Source organism: Rousettus aegyptiacus, unplaced genomic scaffold (assembly GCF_014176215.1).
Source record: "Rousettus aegyptiacus isolate mRouAeg1 unplaced genomic scaffold, mRouAeg1.p scaffold_m13_p_8, whole genome shotgun sequence".
NCBI lineage: Eukaryota > Metazoa > Chordata > Mammalia > Chiroptera > Pteropodidae > Rousettus > Rousettus aegyptiacus.
This window is the reverse complement of record NW_023416311.1, coordinates 92,850,817-92,875,679: the sequence shown is the minus strand read 5'-3', so window position 1 is coordinate 92,875,679 and position 24,863 is coordinate 92,850,817. Positions and strand designations below refer to the sequence as shown.

Sequence of the window (24,863 nt, the reverse complement as noted above, 5' to 3'; positions counted from 1 at the left end):
TTTCCTCAACCTTAAGTGACCCCGCAGGGAATGCTGACTCGGTGGCGTTTCCACTCTCAGGCTTCCTCTCATCTTGGTCAGTGCTGGGAAGACCTAGTGGGCCTGCTTCTGGGTAAAAAGCCATGGGGACAACTGAACTTTACTATTTAGGAAACATAATGAGCTTTTTAAGTGAAAAGTCATGATATTTTGTTACTGTCATTTGTCCTCTATGCTTGTCTAGCTGGTCGTATTTCCAAGTCTAAGGTTAAACTAACAAAAAGGTGCCTCACGTGGAGGTAACTAATTTGACAACTGCCCAGGGGCAAACAAACATAAGGCGGAATGTTAAGTCTATCATAATGAAAACAGTTTAGGGCACTTTTAAGTATCATGTACTTGAAACCATCTCTGGAAACTGCAAGTTAAATCCACCTTCTGTCTCCTCAGATGAGAACCCTGCTTGCGACTTTAGGTATTTCCTGTAGCCAAAAATAGATCAAAATATTGAATTTCTTATATCATAGAAAGGTGGAATGTAACCCACCAGTATATGTGAAAACAGTTTGAACCGAAGAAAAGGCATTGCAGACAATTCGAAAATCCAAGGTTATTAACATCACTCAGTGGATGTTGGCGAAAGCTGCTCTCAAGGCAGAGAGTCTACTGCTTACAGAGAAAGCCAGTCCAGTTTTGTGTCCAAGACTTTTTAAAAGCAGTGGTCGATCAGAATGGATAAAACAATAAATAGTCGGTGTTTCTGAATAACAACAAAAAATGATAGTTCAGATTTATGGGATGCTTTTGCCATGTTCACTTGGGGATGTACTTATTTAATCCCTGTGAATAACATTATGAAGTAGGCACCATTATTCTTTTATCTAATTTTAAGGGTGCAGAAACTGAAGCACTAAGAGTTATAGCTAATTTAGCTGCAGTTATATAGCTAGCAAGTGGTAGAGCGGGGATTTAAACTCAGAAAATTTGACCCCAGAGCCTGTACTCTTACCTCTGTACTGGTTTAGCTCCAAAATGTCTGATAATCTCTGGAGCTCCTTGAAATCCCGCGTGGTGTTCGGCGTGTGAAATACGAAGCACTGTTGATTCTTTTCTTGCCTGTGGGTGTGTGGACTAGATGGTTGCTCTCTTCTTCCTTGTTCCAGAGTGTCGCTGTTTCCATTTTAGTACATATAATAATATCTACACTTCTCTAGTGCTTATTACATTCCAGCTAGTATTCTAAACACTTACCATGTATTGATTCTTTTAATCTTTACAAGCACTGTGATTGACACATACTATTTTTGTCATCCCTGTTTTATATTTGAAGAAGTTAGTGACTTGCTTTGTGTTACAGTAAGTAGCCCAGCTAGGATGGGAACCCAGGCAGTATGGCTCTAGAATCCACACTTTATTAACTTTCTTTGATATTGAACCTTTGAAAGGCCGAGCTAAAGTTGTGGTTTTATTTTTGCCATAAAACCTTATAAAAGATAATAATAGCTAATGTTTATTGAGATCTTACCATGTAATGGGTACTATGCCCAGTATTTTGAGTGCATCATCTCATTTACTCTTTCCCAAACCCTAATCAATGAAAATTATATATTCTTTCTACATAGGAAGGTGAAATTACTTGTTCAGAACTCACAAGCTGGGCCTCAGACTTATCTCTCATGCAACTCCATGGTTAGATGTAGATTGGCTTTCAATCAACTGGAAATTCTATGAGAACTGCTAGAAAATCTGCAGTGACTCACTGTCATTTGGGTACTTACCTTGTCGTGATTTTCTCTGTTCCAGGCATATTCTATCTGTGTTTCTTTGTTTACTGAAGTCAGCCCCCAAACTGCAGAGGCGAGCGCACTACTAGCCAAGGCTTATGCCATGTCTGGAGAGGCCCAGCATATAGGTAGGTAATAGAGGTGACCTTGCAGTTATCATAATTTCTCAATCATGGGAGAGAAGCACATTGGATAATAGTCTATCAATATGGACAGATTATAATTAGCACTTCAAGCCTGATGGAAAGATGAGACTAGACACCATTTCATATAAAATCATTTACACCTGAATTTAAGCACAATAATGTCATCCTAAATTTGTTGGAATATCAAACCCAAGAAGATCATGATGTCTATTTGCTATACTCCCTTAGAATCTCAGCAAGAGTCACCTGTGTAAAGATCATACACGCTATGAATATGACCTGTGATATGTCTGTTAATGAGGAAGTCCAGAGGCAGAAGAGAAAAGCATTGGCTCCTCCTTTCTTACTCTTCCGCTCTCAACCTTTCTTTGACCTTTTCCTCTAGCTCACAAGAGAGAATATTTTAACAGCTAGGTTTTTCGTGACCTGAATTCAGAAGTGAGGTACCGGGGGTTCTAGAGGAAAGCCAAGTGATGAATTCATTCTTCAGCTGTAGTCCTTTTGCAGGCAAGGTCTTCCTTTTGAAAATGGGTAGCTTTAGGAGAGACAAAGGAACTGGTGAGGGAGGACAGTGTCCCATGCTCAGCTGGCTTGATCAGATTGATGGACACTAATGAATTCGGTGGCCCATCGGGAGGCATTCGGGATTTGTGAAGAATGTAATTGAAACATTTTTAAAAAGTTGATTTTCCTCTGCTTATAAAAGTAATCCATTTTGGTGTACATTATTTTCCAGTCATATATGAGAAAGAGAGAGAGGGAGAGGAACAAACAAGAATTATAGGGAAAGTTTTGCAACCTACTTTTTTCCCACTCTTGTAAATCCCAATGCCATTAAATAAACATTTTTTTTTTCAGTTTTCAGAAGTTATTTTATGTTCTGATTATTGTTTTCTTTAGCATAAAAGTTCACCAAAGGCTCCTGATTGTTTTTTTCTAGCTAATCATCTTGCTCTTTTAAAAATTTTTCTTGTGTATGCTCCCAGTATTTGTAGTCCATCTATATGTATTTAAGTTTTCAAAAGTAATCTTCATAGTTCTGAAAAATTTAAACTATTTGTGAATATGTAAAATTTTTTTTAAATAAGAAAAAGTTTTAGCTTATTGAATTGAGAGATTCCAAGGCTACCTTGTTCTCTTCTTGCATACTAATTTTTAACTTTAAAAATGATCTGGATCTTCACCTCATGTTATTCACTAAATTCCAGATGGATGAAATTTTTTAAAACAAATTTATTTATTTAAATTAGTTTCAAGTATATAGTATATTGGTTAGACATCTATATTGTTCATAAAACCATCCCCCTAATTGCTCCCTCCCTCTCCTGGCCCTCTACTTAGCCATCATATTAATACTAACTGCATTCCCTGTGCCATTCTCCCCATCCTGGATTAACATTTTTAATATTAAAACTGAAAAATATAAATTAAACACAGGAAAATACAGTATTTGAATAGTAATATAATTAAACATAGGAGAAAAGAACACTCTGAGCATACAAAAGTATACCAGAAAAGAAGATATTGATGGATTTAATTATAAAAAGGTCGAAAATTTATGTCTGCCACAAAATAACATAAATAAAATAAAAAGCAACTCAGCCAAGATGAACTGATAACTTAAGGCCCTTAATTATTTCAAGAAAAAATAAAAAAAGAATGTGTAGTTAACCTTCTGAGAAAGAAATCTCCAAGCCCACATGATTTCACTGGGTGATTCTATCTCACATTTAAAAAAGGAATAACCTCCATCCTACACAATCTTTTCTAGAAACTTGAAGAGAGGGAACACTTCCGAATTCATTTTATGAAGCCAGCATTACCCTGATACCAAAACTGGGCAAAGACATTACAAGAAAATAACAAAACAAACAAAAACTACTACAGATCGATACTTTTCATGTGCCATACAGTACTGGAAGTCCGATCCAATGCAATAGGCAAGAAAAGGACGTATGGCTTAGAAGAAGTAACACCGTCTCTATCTGCAGACACATGACTGCCAGAAATTCCAAGGACACTACGAACTTCTAGAACTTGCAAGTGAGTTTAAGCTTGGCAAGGCCACAGGATACAAGGTCAACACACAAAACCAGTAATATTTCTATGTATTAATGATGCACAACTGGAAACCAAAAGTGTTTTAAAGTACCACTTAAAATATCCCCTTTTCCCAAATGAAATGCTTAGGTGAAAATCTAACAAAATATATAGAAAATCTGTGTGCTGAAAACTACAAAACCCTGATCAGAGACATCAGAGATGACCTAAATACATGGAGACATGCTGTGTTCATGTATTGGAAGATTCAAAACAGTAAAGTTGTTTGTAAATATAGAAAAGCTGACTCTAAAATTCATGTAGGAAAGCAAAACAATTTTGAAAAATAAGACAATTGGAGGAATCATACTGCTCGATTTAAAGATGAACCAAAAAGCAACATTAATAAAGAGAGTTTGGTATTGGTGAAGGGATAGACAGAGATCAGTCATTGGAGTACAATAGAGAGTCTAGAAATAGACCCATATAAATATGGCCAATAAATTTTTGACAAAGTACAAAAGCAGTTCAATGTGGAAAGAATAGTGGATTCAACAAATGTATTGGAACAATTGGTATCCGCATGCCAGAACAAAACAAAATAAAAACACTCATACGATTCATAATATTAACTCAAAATGGATCACTGTCCTACATGTAAGAGCTGAAATTTACTTGTACTTTATGATAGAAAAATAGGCAAAAAAAAAAAAAAAAGACCAAGCATTACATAAAGGATACAAATGGCCAATAATCATATAGAAAAATGTTTCATTCATAGCAATGATAATCAAGAAATATAAAACAAAACAAAAGAAATATAAAACAACAAAAATACCCATTTTTTCCTATCAAATTGTTAAAATTTCAAAAAATGATAACATTTAAGATTGATGAGACCAATTTCATATGAACTCCCTGAAGGGCCATTTGGCAGGATGTCATGCATCCTGAAACTATAAACTGTGTGTGTGTATGTATGTATAAAAACTATATGTATATATAGTTATTTTTAAAATTATAATAAGATTGAGTTTTCCCCTATCCTATGTGGTGAAAAATTTTTAAATCTGAAAATAGCATTTGCCAGACTATAGGTAAACAGGTCTGATTTGCTCATCCATAGTTGGTGGGAGTGATAACGTAAATTGATACAAAATTTAGAGACCAATTTGGTAATATCTAGTAAAATTGAAATGGAAACATATATAAGGATGTTCACCGTAACACTGTAATTGTGAAAAATTGGAAAAAATCTAAATGTTCACCATCAGCCTTCTGGCTGTGGCTTTATGAGGAGGTTGGTATTGGTGAATCTTCTCAATACACACATACATGCACAAACAGAAAAATGGTCCAAAATATTCGAGGACACTGGAAATAGATAAACAGACAAACAAATTATGAATCATTCTCAGAAAACTGTTGGAGCTTTGGGTAACAAGCGAGTCTTTTGGGCCTTCTTGCCTGGCACTGCTCCTATCCATCCACTGCCCCAGGTCAGTTCATGAGAGTAGCAATTTTATCAGCACGAGGGTAGCCAAAAGAACCAGCACCAGCTCTGCTGTCAGAGGAGGCTGAATCAATTTGGAGCAAGGGGCAAAAATTCATGGATTTATCACAGAAAAGTAGCAAACTAAATAGAAAATGGATTGGGGAAAGCCTGCATATTTGCTAGCCTGAAGTTGCTCTCCTGGTCAGTGTGAGTCAGGTCAGTCAGAAATTTTAACCAGTAGAAGCTGGAAATGAGAGAGCCATGGAAAGTCTAGATAAGCTCTCCTAGTATACCTGGCTAACTGAGAAACTACATACTCATGCAGGGGACTACTGGAGAATCCAGTGGAAAGTAAGAACCGAAGGAGACTTGAAATGTGGCAGAGCTTCGAATCTGCATATAGAGCAATCAACAAAGGACCAAAGACATATAATCTCAAGGTGTTGGAGCTTAACCTCTTCCCATGCCAGTGTGTCAACACTAAGCTATGCAGACACAGAGATCACCCCCAGGAATCCAGATCAAAAATAAAAATAAGCATTAAAATCCAAGCAAAGACTCTCAGGTTCTGGTCCGGAACGTGGGAGCCATCCTAACAAGAAGTGAAAAGCTAAAACAACTGCAAAATCAACAACCCTTCTTAGATCTGTCAGAGAAGTGAGGCCACAGGACAAGCTGATGCCCCTGAAAGTGGAGGGGCAGGCGAATACAAAGAATCACATTTTGCCAGAGCAGATATTCATCTCTGCAGGAACTAGTACTAGTGGGGGGAAACCTGAACTCGAATCAGTGAATTTCTGGAGGCTCAGTGTGGACAAGTCTGAGAGTTAAAAATTCCTAGGGTACCTAGTCATGGAGGCCCCCACACTTTTGTGAGCTTAACCTCCAGGAGTTTGACCAGGTTCTCCAGACCCTAACTATTGAGGTTCTTTCAAAGTCTGACTGTTCAATCAAGCCAGCTGCTTTAGGATGGTGGGGAACACAGTAAGATGAGGAAATTCCATGAGCTTAGATCCTTGATCTGAAGCAATTCTGTGTGGAATGCCATAATGGTAGATATGGTGGTATTCCATAAGTTCACAGATGGTACTTTTGGCAGAAGCATTGCGTGCATGAAAGGCAAATCTGTATCCAGAATAGGTGTCTATTCCAGATAGGACAAAATGTTGCCCCTTTTATTATGAAGTGGTCCAATGTAGTTGATCTGCTACCAAGTAGATAGCTGATCACTCAGGGAATGGTGCCATATCAGCTCAGTGTTAGTCTCTGCTGCTGACAGATTAGACACTCAGTGGCCATAACCACGATGGCCTTGGTAAGTGGGAGTCCATGTTGTGGAGCCCACTCCTGGTACCAAAATCTATATTAGTCAAGATTCTCCAGAGAAATATAACCAATAGAATCAGGCAGGTGGATAATGGATGGACAGATGGACAGATGGATGGGTGGATGGATGGATGGATAGATACAAGGAAGGAGATTTATGGCAGGAATTAGCTCATGGTTATGGAATATGAAAAGTACCACATGGTCTGCCATCTGCAAGCTGAAGAACCCAGAGAGCTGATAGTATGATTTAGTCCTAATCCAAAGGCCTACAAACTAGATGAGGGGGCCACTGGTGTAAGTGTTGGAGTCCAAAGGCTCAAGAACCAAGAGCTCAAATGTCTGAGGGCAGGAAAGATGGGTGTCCCAACTCAAGAAGAGAGAGAGAGGGAACTCGCTTTTCCTTCACCCCTTTTGGGGTTCTATTCAGGCCCTCAACAGATTGGATAGCTCATGCCCATATTGGTGAGTGTGGATCTTCTTTCCTCAGTATACTGATTCAAATGCTAATCTCTTCCAGAAACACCTTCACAGACTTACCAGAAATTATGTTATTTCAGTTATCTAGGCATCTCTTAGTCCCATCAAGTTGACATAAAATTAACCATCACAAGTACATTTATGGGGGCAAATTTGGGTGGGAAATCTCTGGATCTTTCATTCAATTTTGCTGTGCATGTAAAAGTGCTCTAAAAAGTAGTCTATTTTAAAAACAAAAACCAATGCTGGAGCAAAGAGATTAGCATCTGAACACTATGGGGAAGACAGAATCTATAGTTTAAGTCTAGGCAATTTACTAAAAATAAAACAACCCCCCCCAAACCTGCAAAAATATATATCAGAATCTGTGGTTGCTCCTATATATTATTTAAAATGTACAATTTTCAACAAAAAAGAAACAAGAATACAAAGGAAAAAAAAAAGATACCATGGCTCATACTCAGAAAAAGAACAGTCAAATAGAAATTGACTGCAAGTGGGCTAAATGTTGGATTTTGTAAAGGCTTCAAAGCAGCTGTCATAAGTATGTTCAAAAAATTAAAGGAAACTGTTCAAAAGATTAAAAGACAATTAGATGAAAATTACTTAGCAAATAGAAAACCAGCCAAATGGAAATTCTAGAGTTGTAAAATGTAGTAACTAAACGAAAAATGTATTAATGGCCTCGACATCAGATTTGAGATTGCAGAAAAGAGAACGAGATAGCTCAAAGGTAGATCACTAGAAATGACCAGAGCCAAAGAACGGAAAGAAAAGATACTGAAAACAAATGAACAGCGCTTGACAGGTCTGTGGGATGGCAGCAGGTGTACCGACACTCAAGCAACGGGAGCTCCAGATGGAGAGGAGGCAGACGAGGCAAAAAATTATCTAAAGAAATAATGTCTCCAAACTTCCCAAATTTGATGAAAATGTTTTGTGCAGATCCAAAAATCTCAAAGCCAAGTAAGGTAAGCACAAGGAGAACCACAACCAGACACATAGTCAAACTGCCGAATGACAAAGAGAAAATCTTAAAAGCAGCAGTGGACAAACAGCTCCGCAGGGGAGCAACAAGATGATTAATGGCTGAGTTTTCATCAGAATAATGGAGGCTAGAAGGCAGTATAATAATGCATTAAAAATCCTACAATGAAACTCAACTAAGAATTGTATATCCAGAATAACTACCCTTCAAAAATTAAGATAAGATAAAGACATTTTCTAATAGATAAAAATAGGTTCTGTTTGTAGCAGTCTTGCCCTAAAAGAAAAAATATAGGAAGCCTCTAGGCGAAAGAAAATGACAGCAAAAATGACACTATATATATATATATATATATATATATGTATATGTATATGTATAGATACATACACATATGTATATATGTGTATGTATATACATGTACATATACATACATACATACATATATACACACACATACACACACATACACATACTAATATTCATCGAAGTGATTGGGTAAACAAAATGTGACATATCCATACAACCAAAAACTACTCAGCAATAAAAAGCAGTGAAGTACTAAAACGTGCAGCACCATGGATGAACCTCAGAAATAGTATGTTCCGTGAAAGAATCCAGCCTCAAAAGAGAACATACTGTGCGAATCCATTTATGTGAAATTTCTAGCAAAGATAAATGTATAGAGATAGAAAGCAGATCAGTGATCGCCTAAGACAGGATGAGAGAGCCAGCATTGGCTGTGACCAGCCATGCAGAAACGTAACTGTGTAAATGTGCTAAAAATTTATCAGACTGTACAATTACGATGGGAGAATGTGTGGCATATAAATTATACCTTAAAACAGTGATAAAAAGAAAAATGTTAACAGTGCCTGTTCCTGAGTGATGTGTATGGAGATAATTGTCTTTTTTTCCCATGTCTCTACATTTTCTATGTTGATTACAAAACATATTTGGAATAAAAAACAAAATTAAAAGTAAATTTTTAAACAGTAACAATAGTATATTTAAAGTACTTTTAAAACCTGAAACTATTCCTCTCCCTCCCTTCCTTTCTCTCTCTGTCTCTCTTTCTTCCTCTTCACACACACACACACACACACACACACACACACACACACACACACACCTGAACAGGAACCCCAATATGCAGCTATCCCTATCAGACTTTAACTCAGCTACAAATATAATCTTGCATTGCGCCCTGGGTTTAATATGGTGGTTATTTTGGGTCTTAGAGTAAGGCTGTTCAGATATAAGCTTTCTTTTCCTAAAGAAATCCATGCATTTCATCAAGAAAATAAAATAAGGACATCATCTGATGCCATCAAATCATATATCAGACTTGTCAATGCCTTTATGAGACATAGAATGAGGACAAGCATGGACCTTAAGCATGAAAATGTCTAATTAATGGAGCCAGAGCTGACTCTGGCTCAAGCAGACGCTTGTAAAGGTTAGCACTTTGCCTTAAATAATTGTTTCACTTTTCATGCAGATGTTGCCGAGATATATTTTATAAAAAGTATCAGTGCATATCAAACAACATTGGGCCCAGAGAATTGTGAAACACTGATGACCATTGGAGAATTTTACAAATGGCTCATCCATAATGGGGAAAAAGAGGTAAGTATAATCAACTCATAAACACAATTCCTAGTTTGTTAGATTGGGACAGCTTTTTTTATCTCACAATTCAGAAACTGGAGCTCAGAGAAGTCTCAGGTAAAGTCAGGAATAAAACTAAATATTTTTAAAGCATTTTTCTTGTATATTGATACATAAGGTCCTTCAAATCCAGGACTCCCATAACCTCTGTCCCTGTAAATGTAATATTTTAAGTCAAAATTGGCTTTCACCTTTGGATCTAGCTGCTAGTATTTTTCTCTTGATATCTTTTATTGCCCTCTCAGTTTCTGGTTTTCAGCTCTTTATTAGCCCAAAGTTTGTTTTCATGTTAAAAAATAAAGTTGTACAAAATGATTTTGATTTCTGACCTTTCGACTTAGAAGTCCCATGAATCTAGCCTATTACTCATATTCTTTTGCCCTGAACTTTACATATTGAGTACAGCGTGAATGCAGTGAAGACCTTTATTTGTCATGAGATCTCATATGACTATGATCCAACAAAGCAAACTCTGTATTTCCTCAGGCAAGTGAGAAACATGTTTGGATCTGACATGCTCTCGTGGCCATGTGACCACCAATTTAAGAGCAGAGTTATAGGCACACAATAAGTAAGATTTTGTCCAGGAATGATGAAAAGACTTCCTTTATTTCATACTTGAAGATTTTTGTAAACGATGACATTTTCTTTAGTTCTCTTATAATTGCCACTTGTAAAGGCAAGAACTTTGCTGAGGTTTGCAACATTTTTTTACTGTGGCCATATTTTTTGTTGGTTTAGAAGATTTACATGAGATCTCAATGCCACAGATTGATCTAATATTTTAATTTTATTTTCAAAGATGTGCAAGTACTTTGTTAGAATCTCAGAGCTTAATTTTGTTGTGTTCTAGTACAATGAACATCATGACTTTGTGATAAAACACCAGTACCAATGCCTGAAGGCCTTCTGCTTCTAACCAAGTGTACCATGCTCTTGGTCAGAGAGGTGATCAGATGAGTGCCACGTGGCTCTAAATCTAAACCATAGGCAGGAGTATGGACAGGCCACTTTTGCTAGGAGAAAACAAGCTCCGTGAGGCCAAGGATTTTTGTCTGTTTTGTTAACTACACTTTCCCAAGTGCCTGAAACAGTAACTGGCACAGAGTAAGAGTTTAATAACTGTTGAATCAATTTGCTGAATTTTATAACACATTTCCTGTGGGAAGATCCATTTTTTAAAAGGACCCTTTTCTCTTCCGCTCAAGCCTGAGATGAGGCTCCAGGCCTTTTCTAAAGAAACCCAGAACACCTGAGAATTGTGTTCCCATGGAATATAATTTTTTTAAAAATAGAGGTTTAATTTGCCACTGATAAGAAATAAACAGGATCCATTGACCAGAACTGCCATCTTCCAGTAGCATCTTAAAATGACGAACACAAAGGGAAAGAGAAGAGGTGCTTGCTATATGTTCTCTAGGCCTTTCAGAAAAGGTGGAGTTATTTATTTGACCACATATATGGGAATCTATAAAAGAGGTGGTATAGTAAGGGACCTGGTGAGCATCATTCAAAAAGAAATGCCCCCCAAATGTTACAGTGGCAAATCGGAAGTGTTACCCAGCATGAGGTTGGCATTGTTATAAACAAACAGGGCAAGATTCTTGCCAAAAGAATTCATGTACATATTGGGCATACTAAGCAATCTAAGATCTGAGATCAGTTCCTGAAATGCATGAAGGAAAATAATCAGAATAAGAAGGAAGCCAAAGAGAAAGGTATTTGGGTTCAACTAAAGAGCCAGCCTGCTCTACCCGCAGTGTGATAACCAATAAAAAGGAGCCTCAGCTACTGGAACCTATTTCCTATGAATAGCTAGATTAAATAAGAAAAAAAAAAAAAGACTCAAATAAATAAAGTCAGAAATGAAAGAGGAAACATTACAATAGAAGCCACAGAAATTAAAAGGATTATGAGACTACTATGAATGGTGATAGTCCAACAAGTTGGATAACCTAAAAAAAATGGATAAATTCCTAGAAACATATAACCTACCAAGACTGAACCATGAAGAGATAGAAAATCTGAACAGACCTATAACTAGTAAGGAGATCAATCAGTAATTGAGAACCTCTCAACAAGGAAAAGCCCAGGATCAAATGGCATCAAATGGCTAGTGAATTATACTAAAGATTTGAAAAAGAATCGACTCCAGTTCTCTTCAAACTTTTCCAAAAAGTTGAAGCAGGAGGAGCACTTGCAAACTTTATGAGGCCAGTGTTACCTTGACACCAAAGCTAGAAAAAGACTACAGGAAAACTACAGAATGATATTACTGATGAATATAGGTGCAAAATTCTCAACAAAATACTAGAGAACTGAATTCAACAGCACATTACAAAGACTGCACACCACGTGGGCTTTATCCCTAGAGTGCAAGAATGGTTCAACATACAAAAACAATCAATGCGATATGTTAACAGAATGAAGGATAGAAATCACATGATCGTTGCAAAGATGCAGCAAAAGCATTTGATGAAATTCCACACCTTTTCATGATCAAAACATTCAACAAACTAGGAACAACAAGGGCCATATAAGAAAAGCCCACAGCTAACATCATACTTAGTGGTGAAAAACTGAAAGCTGTTCCTCTAAGATCAAGGACAAGACAAGGATGCCTACTCTTGCCACTTCTATTCAACATAGTACTGGGAATACTAGCAAGAGCAGTTAGACCAGGAACAGAAATAAACAGCATCCAAATTGGAAAAGAAGAAGTAAGATTATATCTATTTGCAGATTACATGATCTTATATGTGGAAAACCTCAAAGATCTTGTATTTAGAAAACCCTAAAATAACCTGTTTGAACTAATTAATGAATTCAACCAAATTGCAGGATACAAAATCAACATACAAAAATCAGTTGTATTTCTATACGTGAATAACAAATCATTTGAAAAGGAAATTAAGAAAACAGTCCCATTTACAATAGCATCAAGAAAAACAAAAACAAACAAACAAAAAACTTAGGAATAAACTTAACTAAGGAGGGAAAAGACTTATACATTGAAAAAATAAACAGGAAAATAATCTAATTATATGCCTGTTTTTCTAAAAAGTGCAAAGTCGATGTAGAGCCTTGAGATTCCTGAATTATTGGCCATGTTTCCTGGAAAGCAGCAATTAACATACTTTTTATGTGTGTTTATTCTGACATGTCACACATGAAGGATATAATTACACGTTGGACTCATTTCCAGATGATTGTTCTGTTTATAAATGTCAACGTAGATAATGCTGGCAGAGGGTGATGTGCAGTTCTCGGGGGTTCGAGCAATAACTAACTACACCTCTTTACTCCCTTAAAGAAAGCACATTCGGAAGTTAAATGAGAACAAGCCCTGTTGGTCTGTGAATAACTTCCAATATATACTTAATTTTGTTCTACATCATATGCTGTGTCATAAGTAGTTAAGAGTGAGAGCTGGGCTGAAAGGCAACTGGCCTGGACTTTTAAAAAATGTCGGTGTTATTGAAGACCTAAAGGGCAGGAGAACTGTTACAGATTTAAAAAGACTAAAAATCCATAAAAACTAAATGCAATATGTGATTCTTAATATACTAGATTTTTAAAAATTATAAAGAACTTTATTGGGACAATTGGGAATTTTGAGTGTGGAGTGTATATTAGTTAATAGTACTATATCAATATAAAATTTATTGGGAGCGATAATATTTTTATAGTTATATAGGAGAATGTGCTTGTTCTAAGAAGATACATGCTTTAGGGATAAAGTATCTTAATTGCTTATTTTCAACAAAAATGTGTGTGTGTATATGTGTATAAAGTATATATAATATAGCTAATATTGTATATGTATGTAATTTTTTAGAGAGAGGATGCAATAAAGCAAGTGTTGCAACATGATAGCCATGGGCGAATCTAGTGAAAATATCATGGATATTCATTTTACTGTTCTTTCAGTTTTTCTGAAAGTTTACAGTTTTTCAAAATAAAAAGTAGTTTAAGAAAAAAGAGCAAGGCCTACGGAATTTAGACTGCCTCATTTGAATCCTGAAACTGCCAACTACAGGCTGTGCGATCTTGGTTGGACAAGATGCTCAGCTCTTATTTCCATTCCTTCTATAAAAAGAGTATAATAATAGTTCCTCTCTCATAGAGTAGCCACAAAGGTTAAATAATATTATACATATGAATTAACTATTATTAATTATAAGCTTGGAACTTTAATCCTTCATAGAAACAAATTATTTGGGTGACACATCATAACTGACTTCTGGTGGATTATGTCTGTGTGGGGTAGAGCACCTGCTACATAGAGCTCGTGGAATAGAACCTGCATGTTCCTCCCTAATTGTTAGGCTAATTAAAAAAAAATTTTTTTTTTTTTAATTCCCTAGGAGGCACACAGATTGCTAAAGGCCTCATTGAAATCTCGGATTATCAGCTATGGTAACTACAGTGAGAAAGTGGCTGAAACGTTTTATAACATGGGCAGGATCTGTTTTGCCAAAGGAGACTTCAGACAGGCAATTCAGCTGCTAAGAAAGGTGAACACTGGTTGGTTTTGTTAAGAGAGAGACAGAGAGACAGAGAGAGACAGAGAGACAGAGACAGACAATTTCCTTCCTTCCCCATCCCTTCTCTTCTCTTCCCTTCCCATCCATCTCTCTTTACCTCCTTTTTCTTACTCTTTTTTTTAATTTAAAGTATTCTCTTTTGAAAAGTCTTCACTTTCTTGAATGTGCTGAGGGAGAGAACATGATACAGAAATTTTTGTTGTGTCCATGCCTGAACCAGAGTCTTAAAAGAGTAACACCCAATCTTGGAATCTAGGTATGACAGTGGCAGAATCTTGGTGAAAGCACCCAAAGTTGGGTGGAATCAGGAACAACACTTGACATAGCCATCCTTACTCAAGCACTGATCCGCCTTCCAGGGATCACACAACCCTGGAAGTTTATTCCTTAGTAGTAGGATGTGGCAAGAGGTGTGACCAAACAGTTGTTCGACCAGTCAGGATACTGATAGACCAAAGCTAAAGGTTAGGTAAGATCAGTAGCGATGTCTCTAAACAAAACTCACATAGAGGAAAAGTAGTAAAAAGCAACCAATATTCAAGAGAGCAGAGGATGGAGTCAAAAGCAGTTGACACACGTGCATTGGCAAACATCAGGTCTGGAGAAATTTTTATCTCATTTCAAGCTAACTAAATGTAATCAGAAAATAGGAATGGAAATAGCAAATAACAGGAGAAAGGGGACTTCATTTTGAAGATGCAGAAAAAAAGAAAACCTTACGAATATAAGTTGTAGGAATCAGAATGGCTCCTTCGAGGGAAACATGAACATACAGGTGGCATCTATGTGATGGGATCAGAAACCTATCAGCAGAGGAAACTTTAAAGTGAAAGGATGACAGTCTGAGACCAAACGTTGAGATGACATTAAAACGCTGAGTGAAACTAGGAGGACTTTCAGGGAAACAGCAAATCTAATAAAATTCAAATCCACACTGAAAATAGTGAAGGGAGTCTTAACGTATTGTAGTGATGTTGAGCAATATTTCCCAAATCCAGAATTGTAGGAGTCAGCAAAAATAAATAAATAATGAATGAGTGAAAAAAAAAAAAATAGAACAAAAAACAGATTCCTGAGCCCCACCCGAGGCCATCAAATCGGAAGTTTTAAAAGTTGTTTCCAGAATCTGTATTTTCAATACTTCTAGAGGTATGATATCCTGCCAGGTTTAAGAATCCGTGATTTATGTGACAAACTTGAAAAGCTCTCCTAGAATGCAAAGGAAAAGGCAAGGGAGATATAATAAAGTATTGTATGTACTTCTGAAGAATAGTATGTATTTCTGAAGAAGAGCTATAATACTTGGAATAGAAACAATATTGAAGAATATCATCGAAGACAACTTACCTGAAATGACAAAAGACTCTAGCATATACGTTGTAAGATATTACCTTATTCCACACAAAATCAATGAAAGGAAAGTCTCGTTTAGGTTTTTACCTGGAAATGAATGTTCAATGGAATGGCTACAGCCTTCACTTGGAATAGGAATTCAACTTGGATATTTAGAGTACTGTAGGGGTAAGGAGGGGCTTAATCTTTGTTGATCAGCTTTTATCCTTAGGGCTTTAGACACAGTCCTGCTCCAACATCCCAGTCCAGAAAGGAGGAAAGGAATTGAAAGTAGGGCTCACAATCCTCATGCTGCATATTCACTAGCAATAGGATGCTGATAATGAAGTTTCTGTAATAGACTATGCTAACAGATGCCACTTTGGGGTTTGAAATGTACTCCTGAAACTTTAAAATAAGGTAAGAGACCTCAGCAAAAGTTGTTGCTGTGAAACCCTTACCACAATCAAGATAATGTCAGTCACCCCCAAAAGTTTCTTTACCCTCATTTGTAATTAATTACAATTCTTCCCCTCCTCAACCTAATAGGTATGTAATGGTATATTATTACGGTTTTAATCTGTGTTTTCCTTGAGCATATTTTCATGTACTTATTCATCTGTATATGCTCTTTAGTGAAGTGTATGTCTAAATCTTTTGCCCATTTTAAATTCGTTGTTTGATTTCATGTGATTGACTTTTCAATTTCTTATATATTCCAGATACAGGTTCCTTATTAGATATATGATTTGCAAATATTTTCTCCCTCCCTATAGTTTGTCTTTTTATAGTGTCTTATGAAGAGCAGAAGTTTTAAAATTTAATGAAATTCAATTTCTCAATTTGTTTTTTAATGGATTGCGTTTTTGGTGTTTTATCAAAGAAATCTTTGCCTAACCCAAGCACAAAGATTTTTCTCCTATATTTTCTTCTAAATTTTTTTGTAGTTTTAGGTTTAACATTTAGGTCTATAATCCATTCGAGTTAATTTTCCTTTACGGTACAAGAAACGGATCCCAGTTTATTTGTTTTTTGTTTTTTTTTTTTTTGCATATGGACATCCAGTTGTTCTCTACCATTTTTATTGAAAAGGCATTCCTTTCTCCACTTACTTATCTTTGCACCTTTGTCAAAAATCTACGTGTGTGTGTGCATGATTATTTATTGACTCTTCTGTTCCATTGATCTGTTTGTTTATGTCAATATCATACTATGTTGATTAGTATAGTTTTAAAGCAAGTCTTGAAATCGAGGCGTCTTAGTCCTTCAACTTTGTTCTTCTGTTGTTCTTCATGTTTCTATAAGAATTTTAGACCCACTATATCAGTTTCTAAAAAAGACCTGCTGGGATTTTGACTGATATTATGTTGACTGTGTATATCAGTTTAGGGAGAATAGACATCTTAACGATATTGAGTCATATAACCCGTGAACACATTGTGTCACTCCATTTGTATAGATCATCTTTAATTTCTCCCAGTAATAATTTATAATTTTCAATTTATAGGTCTCGTGCATATTTTCTTAGATTTATTCATAATTATTTCATGTTTTGGATGTTATTTTAAATGTATTCTTTTGGAATTTTAAATGTATTCTTTTGGAATTTTAAATGTATTCTTTTGGAATTTCAATTTCTGATTGATGCTTGTATATAGAAATACAACTGATATTTTAATATAATAATATTGTATTCCATGACCTTGCTAAGCTCACTTGTTAGTTCTAGTAGCTGTTTTATAGATTCCATCAGATTTTTTACATAGATGATCATGTCATCCGCAAATAAAGCTTTACATTTTTCATCTCAATTTGGATGCTTTGTATTTCTTTTTCTTGCCTTATTGCACTGGCTAGAACATTTAGTACAGTATAGAATGGAAGTGGTAAGAATAGATATCCTTGTCTAATTCCTGTTTTCAGGGGAAAAGAATTTAGTCTTTCATCATTAGGTTTGTTGTTAGCTATAGATTTTTTGTAGATACTTTATCAGGTTGAGGAAGTCTTCTACTCTGGTTTGCTGAGAATTTTTTTAAAAAAAACTTAGAAATGGATGTTAGCTATTGTAAACTTTTTTCTGTAGGTATTGATATAATCTATGATTTTTCTTTATGAATAATTTCTGTTACTGTGCCTTTGTGTTCCCTAATTTTTTATTCTCCAGTGTCAAACTTGATCTTAATCTCATCTAGCATATTTTTTCTATCAGACATTGTCATTTTTATTTCCAGAAGTTTGATTTTTTTTTTTAAACGCATGGAATAAAGTTACAATAATAGTTTTAGTATACTTCTCTGTTGAGTCTAACACCTGTGTCAGTTTTGAGTTGGTTTCACTTGATTTTTCTTATTATGAATCACAATTTTCTTCTTCTCTACATGCTTTGTAATATTTGTTTAGATGCCAGACATTGTATATTTTAACTTGTTGGATGTTGACTATTTCTGCATTCCCGTAAGTATTCTTAAACTTTGTTCTGGAACACAGTTAAATTACGGTTTGGTTCTTTCAGGTTTAGGCCTTCCTTTTAAGACTAGAGCAGCATTTAGTCAAGGGCTAATTATCCCCCATTACTGAAGCAAAGCCTTCTGAGTACCCTGATCCAAAGTTCTCCGAACAGTGAGGCTTTCCAGTGTGGCTAGTGGGAGCAGGCACCAGGCCTGGCCCTGGGTCAGCTCTGGCCGCTTTCTATCCAGTCCTTTCGGATGATTCTCTCAATATATATGCTAATCAGCACTCTGCTGAATACTTGACCCGCTGTAGATATTCCTGGCTCTTTTTCTGTACAGCCATTTTGTCTCTGTTACTCTGCCCTGAGAGTCTCATTGGACTCTCAGCTCCATACTCTCAATTCGAGGAATCCGCTGAGCTCCAGCTCTGTTCCCTACCCTGCGTCATGGCCTAGAAGCACAATCGAAGCAGTAATCGGGGACAATCATAAAGTTTCTCTCACTTGTTTACCCTCTCTCGTTTGCCGCCTTATATTCAGTGTTTTGAAGATCGTTTTATATATTTTGTCTACTTTTTCTTTTTGGGGGTTGTTTCAGGTGGTCCCTGTTATACCACCTTAATTGCAAAGAGAGGTCAGCAACAAAATTCACAATGGAAAACTGCCTAAGAGTAAAGTGATACAGCATTAAAATCTGGGACACGACCCTGACTTCATTTTTATCCATTCATTTAGTTACAGCTATCTGGTGGGACCCACACTGTAGCCATGCTTTAAGTAAGGATGCTGTCAGTTTTCAGCCCTGTTACTTTGGTTATCCACAGCCACGTATGGCAGTGGTAGGCGCAGTGATGTGGAATAATATACGTATAGCATGAGGGGCACAGAGCTGCCTTCAATTCAGCCTCCATTTCTTCCTTGTTAGGGAACTGGGAGGAAATGTACAAGCATTTCAAATGGGAACTTGTGGCATCTCAGTCCCACTGGTCCTCTCCTGAGTTTGGTTTATAATTGAGGTGCTCGCAATTTCTTTAACCTATTAACATTTCTCAACTTGCCTACAGTGTCTGATGATTCAAATCCTTTTATACGGAAGTGAGCACAGCAAAAGCAGAGACACAAAAAACATCCTTACCCTAGTGCAGAGGTGAGTTCTAACCCTTGTCATCAATTCGGTTGTGTGGATGTGTGGATAGCTTGGCCTCTCCCAGATTCATTCAGTTAGGGGTGATTCACCTCTGTTGTTATTGCTGGTCAAGCAAAATGCTAACCTGTACTATGGATTTGGCCAAATCCTATAGTGGAGGTAACTAGCCAATTTCTAGTAGTCTCCCAGAACTCAATGTTATAGGAGTCTGCTGTAATAATATTTAGTATTTATAATATCGCTTTCAATGCTGAGCATTATAACCAAATCCTACAAGATTGTATCTCAGCTGACAGCCTGTGATAGATATAATATGGATACGTTAAACTTAGTTTCTTGCTCAATAAACAAGATCTATGTCATTAAACATAAGGTGAGTTTTTTTTGGAGGGGGTTGGAGGGATATAGTAGTCTCCAAAGTTAGTAATAGAAGAGCCTCTTCAGATTGTTTTTAAATGTTTAGAATTTAACCAAAGAGAGTGTTTTGTGCACACTTGCCCCCTTCTTTATCCTTGGCATACCATTCACTTAGTCTTGGAGGTTTGGACCCAAACAAGTGTGACTGTAAAGGTCATGTGCTTTTCCCTTAGAGCTCTCTTACAAAGAGGGGCATCATGATAGGGTGAGAATTAGGACCCTGACTGCAGTTCACTCACTAGAGGTGGCTCAAAATTGACCTTTGTAACCAGACTGAACAGGCGGAGGACAAGATGAGCATAGAGATCTATGCAGCACATCTTGTCCCCAACCACCTATGTCAGAGTCACACCTAAAGCAGCCCAACAGAAGACTGTCACCTGTTTTATCATTACCCAGAATAGAAGGTTCTGTAGCCTCTCTCAGTAATATTCATTTTAGGAGAATATATGAGGAACATTGCCCCTGCCTGCTAGTGTATATGAAAGTATATTTTCTTGATCTATAACCATAAAATATTAATAATGAATATAATGCAGAACTTCCAGTTCCTTGGCATCATATTATATTTACATATACTATTTCTGATCCATAAATAACCTTATTTGGTGAGTATTTTTATTGCCCGTGTTCAGATGATGAAACTGAGACTCAGAAAGTTTGAGTATTTTGTTTAAAATCACCTTCTGGTAAGTGTAGTAAGATTTGAACCCAGCTCCATCCTATTTTAAAAATGTACTTTCCTTTACTAGACGATAGGGATTCTGACTTTGATGAATGAGAGAATACACATGTGGAATACAGCAGGTAGGTCTTCAGAGCCTCATTTTACATATGGGGGACTGAAGACCGGTACATTCAAGCTGAGATTTGAACCTAGGTTTCTAACGGCAGAACGTCCTCTCTGTGGGCACTGTAGCTTACTGATGGCAGACTGTCTGGATTTAAAATCAGGCCTGCACACTCAGTTCTCTGACCCAGGTGAAGTCATTTAACCTCACTCAGTCATTATTTATTCATTAATTAAATATCAGTATCTTCCTCAAAAAGTGGGTTTTCTGAGAAATTAATGGGATCGCACATAAAACAGCACTGGTTGGTCTTAAATGCTGAGTGAATGTTGGCATAATAATAAAAAGTACTATCTCTCTGAGATGCCAGAGATACTTACTCGGAATGTTTAAGTAAGAAGCTTCTGTGTTTCACTCCAACTATTATTATTTTATATTAAAGATGATGGATAGAGAGTATACGTTACTGGAGGCAGCCATGTCATCTAAACCTGTCTCTGAGACTAAGTATGTGACCTTCTGTAAATCACTTAACCACCTAAGCCTTGCTTTCTCCATTTCTAGTATACCACATAGAGTCATTGTGTTGTTTAAATTAAACAATGTATATAACATGCGAAGGGCTGTGCCTGGTAGAGTACGTGCTCAGTAAATGTTACCAGACGCCCTGGCCTCCCTCTCTTGCAGTACACTGCCTTTTGCATCTAGGGAAATAGGTCAGAACATCTGAAATCAGGGATCGCTGCTGTTTGTTAGGCGGTAGTACCATATGCTGTATGTTTGAGAATTAGATTGAGAGTTTGAACAGATCCAAAGTACATTTTGTGCTTTGAAGGTAACTATAATGAAACTTAAAAGAACAAAACATGAACTTTCAGGGGAGAAATGCATGATATTTCCTCAAAATTGGAAAAAAAGTTGTACTGACCTCGTGTTTAAAAAGAGAAACTAAAGAATAGTTGGAGTGAATGTATTCCCTCAGTAGCCAGAGTTTGCTTTTCTTTTCAGTCTTTTACTGTTCCTTGTCCATGATTTGAAAAGAGTCATGGGTGGAGGAGAAATTAGAAGGCATGGGTATGACCTGGCTCAAACCCCAGGCGGTCTGAGTTCCTTTTGGTGCTTGGAGACTAATTCTTCTTTCTGTTAATGATGATGAAACCTAGACCTACTGTAAAAGTCCATGTATGGGGAAGAGAAAAGGCTTTTGAAGGACTCTACTGTAGCAGCAATCGAGTCAATAAAAGCTTTTCTTTCTCTGAAACAAGCCCATATCTCATTCCTCAAGAACTGCTGAGCAAAGCTGTAGGAGCAGCTGCCAAAGCCCAAATGTCAAAAAAAAAAAAAAAAAAAAAAATCCAGTGAAAGAATTGTTCTCTTTGCTTCAGCATCTCGCTGGAATAATCCATCCCAGATGTCCTGGACCTCTGCTGGTGTTCTGGTGTGCCCTTGTGCTTTTCACCCCACCACCTTCTCTGGAAAGGCGGCGACAGGGCTCACTGGACCGCTGTTGCTAGGAGCCCAAACCGGAAGCCCCTGCGAGAGGCATGAACGCAAAACTGGCCTCTGGAAAGAGGAGTGAATTCCAAGATTCAATGATAGTTGCAAGGGCCTCAAGTAAGATTTTGGTGTACAGAAAAGGCACAGAAAATCTCAGATTGGGAAGTAAATTTCGAGGTGGTTTTGTCTAACTTTTGCCTAAATCACTGATGTACTTCAGTTTTAATCATTTACATAGCCAAGCTCCTCCTGAGCACTAGAGATACTGATGTGTTTAAGACATAGCCCTTCCAGGAAAACAGATACCCATGACCGGTTTACAAGTTAGTCTGTAGTAAAGCTTTAATAGGAGTGTAAACAAAGAGGACAAGTAATAAATTGTGAGGCTGGAAATGTGGGTGGAAACTGTGTAAGGCTGGGGGCAGGGTTCTGGGTCTTCAGCAGGTAGAAAAGAAGCCAGAGGAGGGCGTTGCAAGTAGCGCAAACAGAAGCACGGTGACATGGAGATACCTGCCTTTTCTGAGGAAAAGCAAGTGGCCTTGAGTGGTTGCGGTGTAGGTACATCAGTGGGAACATGCTGAAGATGAGTTTGGAAAGAAACTGGGGCCAGATTGTGTGGCATGCTAAGGACTTTAGAGTTTATTCACTAGACAGAAGGCAGTCATTAAAGAATTTTGAGCAGGAGGTGATATGATCAACTGTTGGCTTTAGAACATTAACTCCAACAGCAATGGAGGAAGAATAGATTCTAGAGACCTAAGGAGAAGAATTAGGAGGTAAATACTATAATCCGAGGGAAAGATGTTGAGACCTTTAATTATCTAAAACCACAGTAGAAGGGATGTAGAGAGGATGGATTGGGAAACAGTTTGGAGTCTGTAGCTACAAGACCTTAGAACCGATGAAACGAGGCGCAATGGAGGCAGGAGTCGAAGGTGGTTTGACGTTTCTCCGTTGGGCAACGGGGTGAATGGCAGTGCTATTACGTGAAATCGTATTGGCAAGAGAAGTTTATCCTGGAGGATGTCGAGGGGGTCAGAGGAAGATCATAATTTCCATTTTTGAAGTGTTAAGTTTGAGTTAGCCACATTACATATACTTGGTAATATCTAATGGGCTGTATGGACCTAGAGCTCAAGATAGATTGATTCTGAAGTTAAGGGAATGGATAAGAAACCCATGGGGTATGTGTATGTGACACAAGGAGGCTTAGGAAAGAACTCTGGAGAACACGTCTTATTTTGGAGAGAATATATGTGGTGATTTGGAATCAAAACAGGGCCCAAATTTGAACTTTACCACTGACTGTGAGATTTCCTGTGTCTGTATTTCTTCATCTAAATACTGTGAATAGATTTTTTCACATTCTATTGTAAGTGCTTTAGGTAATGTATGCCGCTAGTAAGCTTATGTGAAATGTTAATTATTCTAATTATTGTATCATTGTCAGCTTATCTAGGGATTATGCAGAAGGAGGAACTGAGAGACTCAGAAAGAGTCTTTAAAGAATTAGGAGAGTCAGAAAAGAAGAGAGAGGAGCTCCTAGGAGGAGAAAGTTTCAGAGGAGTGGTCAATATCATTGTCACAAAAGAGTGAAGGGGCAGTTCAAAGAAGAGATGCAAATGGTTAATAAATACAAACTATGATACCAAATCTCAATCAGAATTTAAAAATCCAAAGCACGAAATACTTATTTTAACCTGTCATATTGGTGGTAATGAAAAATATAGGTAGTACACACTCAGTTCTGTCAAAGGCGTGAGGAGACCAACCAACCCTCTCAGTACTCTGTTGATGGGACTGTTCATCAATATTCCTTTTTGGTGGACATTTTGGCAAAAGTTAAGAGTGTTTAAAAGTATATGTCCGTTGACTCTGAAATAGCACTTTTAGGAATCTGCCTTTTGAAAAACTTACACAAATGTATACACACATGTATGTCTTCCTCGTAAATTTTTGTATGAAAGCAGAACAATTGAAAAAACTCAAACGTCAATCAGTAGAAATACTGATGTGTTTATTGTCCATTTAATAAGGTTCATGTTTATGACCATATAATATAGTCATTCAAAAGCAGGAAGTAGAGCTTGGAAGAGTCAGGGAAAATATTGCAGATATCACCCCTACATATTGTTAGGGGTAAAAATATGAAAAAAATATTAGTGAGCATTATATATGGTATAATCCATAAATATATGAAAATATGTAGTTAGCGAAGATAACAATAATTCTCTGGGACATGGGAATATGGGAGACTTTGAACTTTCATTAATATATTTTTGTGTTATATGACCTTTTTTTTTTACAACAAATATATATTTTATCTCTGATAAAAAGATGAATTTTTAAAAAGAGTATGGCACATGTATCAAATACTGAGACACTACAATGTAGTGTTTAAAGCCAGATGATTGGGTTACAGTCCCAGCTCTGTTATTTATTTGCAGTGTGACCCTGGACAAGTCACTTTACTTTTTAGTTTCCTCATTTATAAAATGGGGATAATAATACCTGCTTCATAGGGTTGTTGTGAGTAAATGAGTTAATGTTACTTACTGCTCAGATAGCTGCCTGACACGTAGTAATTGCTAATTAGAAATGATGATGATGATGATGTGAAGAGAGTGGGAACTAATAAGGTGACATTATACTGGCGAATAGAAAATCACCACTAATATTAGATTGAGCTTTATTGATAGAGCCTATTTTAAGCGAGTACTATTTATTCAATTCCTGATTAAATACTTCCCCAAAGCATTACCTGCCAAAGTGGCCCC

The 24,863-nt window shown here is 36.9% G+C and overlaps 1 protein-coding gene across 6 annotated transcripts in view; it reads left to right on the top strand.

Annotated features, from left to right (window-relative positions):
• Positions 1–24,863, top strand: part of TTC23L (tetratricopeptide repeat domain 23 like) — a 52,725-nt gene that overhangs the window by 21,485 nt on the left and 6,377 nt on the right. For 5 of the 6 annotated variants that reach the window (XM_036225840.1, XM_036225842.1, XM_036225839.1 and 2 more), the window contains 4 exons: positions 1,783–1,891; positions 9,737–9,864; positions 14,274–14,423; positions 19,299–19,381. In XM_036225840.1, coding sequence (XP_036081733.1) covers positions 1,783–1,891; positions 9,737–9,864; positions 14,274–14,423; positions 19,299–19,381 — 470 coding nt within the window. The remainder of the gene's footprint in view (positions 1–1,782; positions 1,892–9,736; positions 9,865–14,273; positions 14,424–19,298; positions 19,382–24,863) is intronic. The other variant, XM_036225843.1, reaches the window with a different exon arrangement.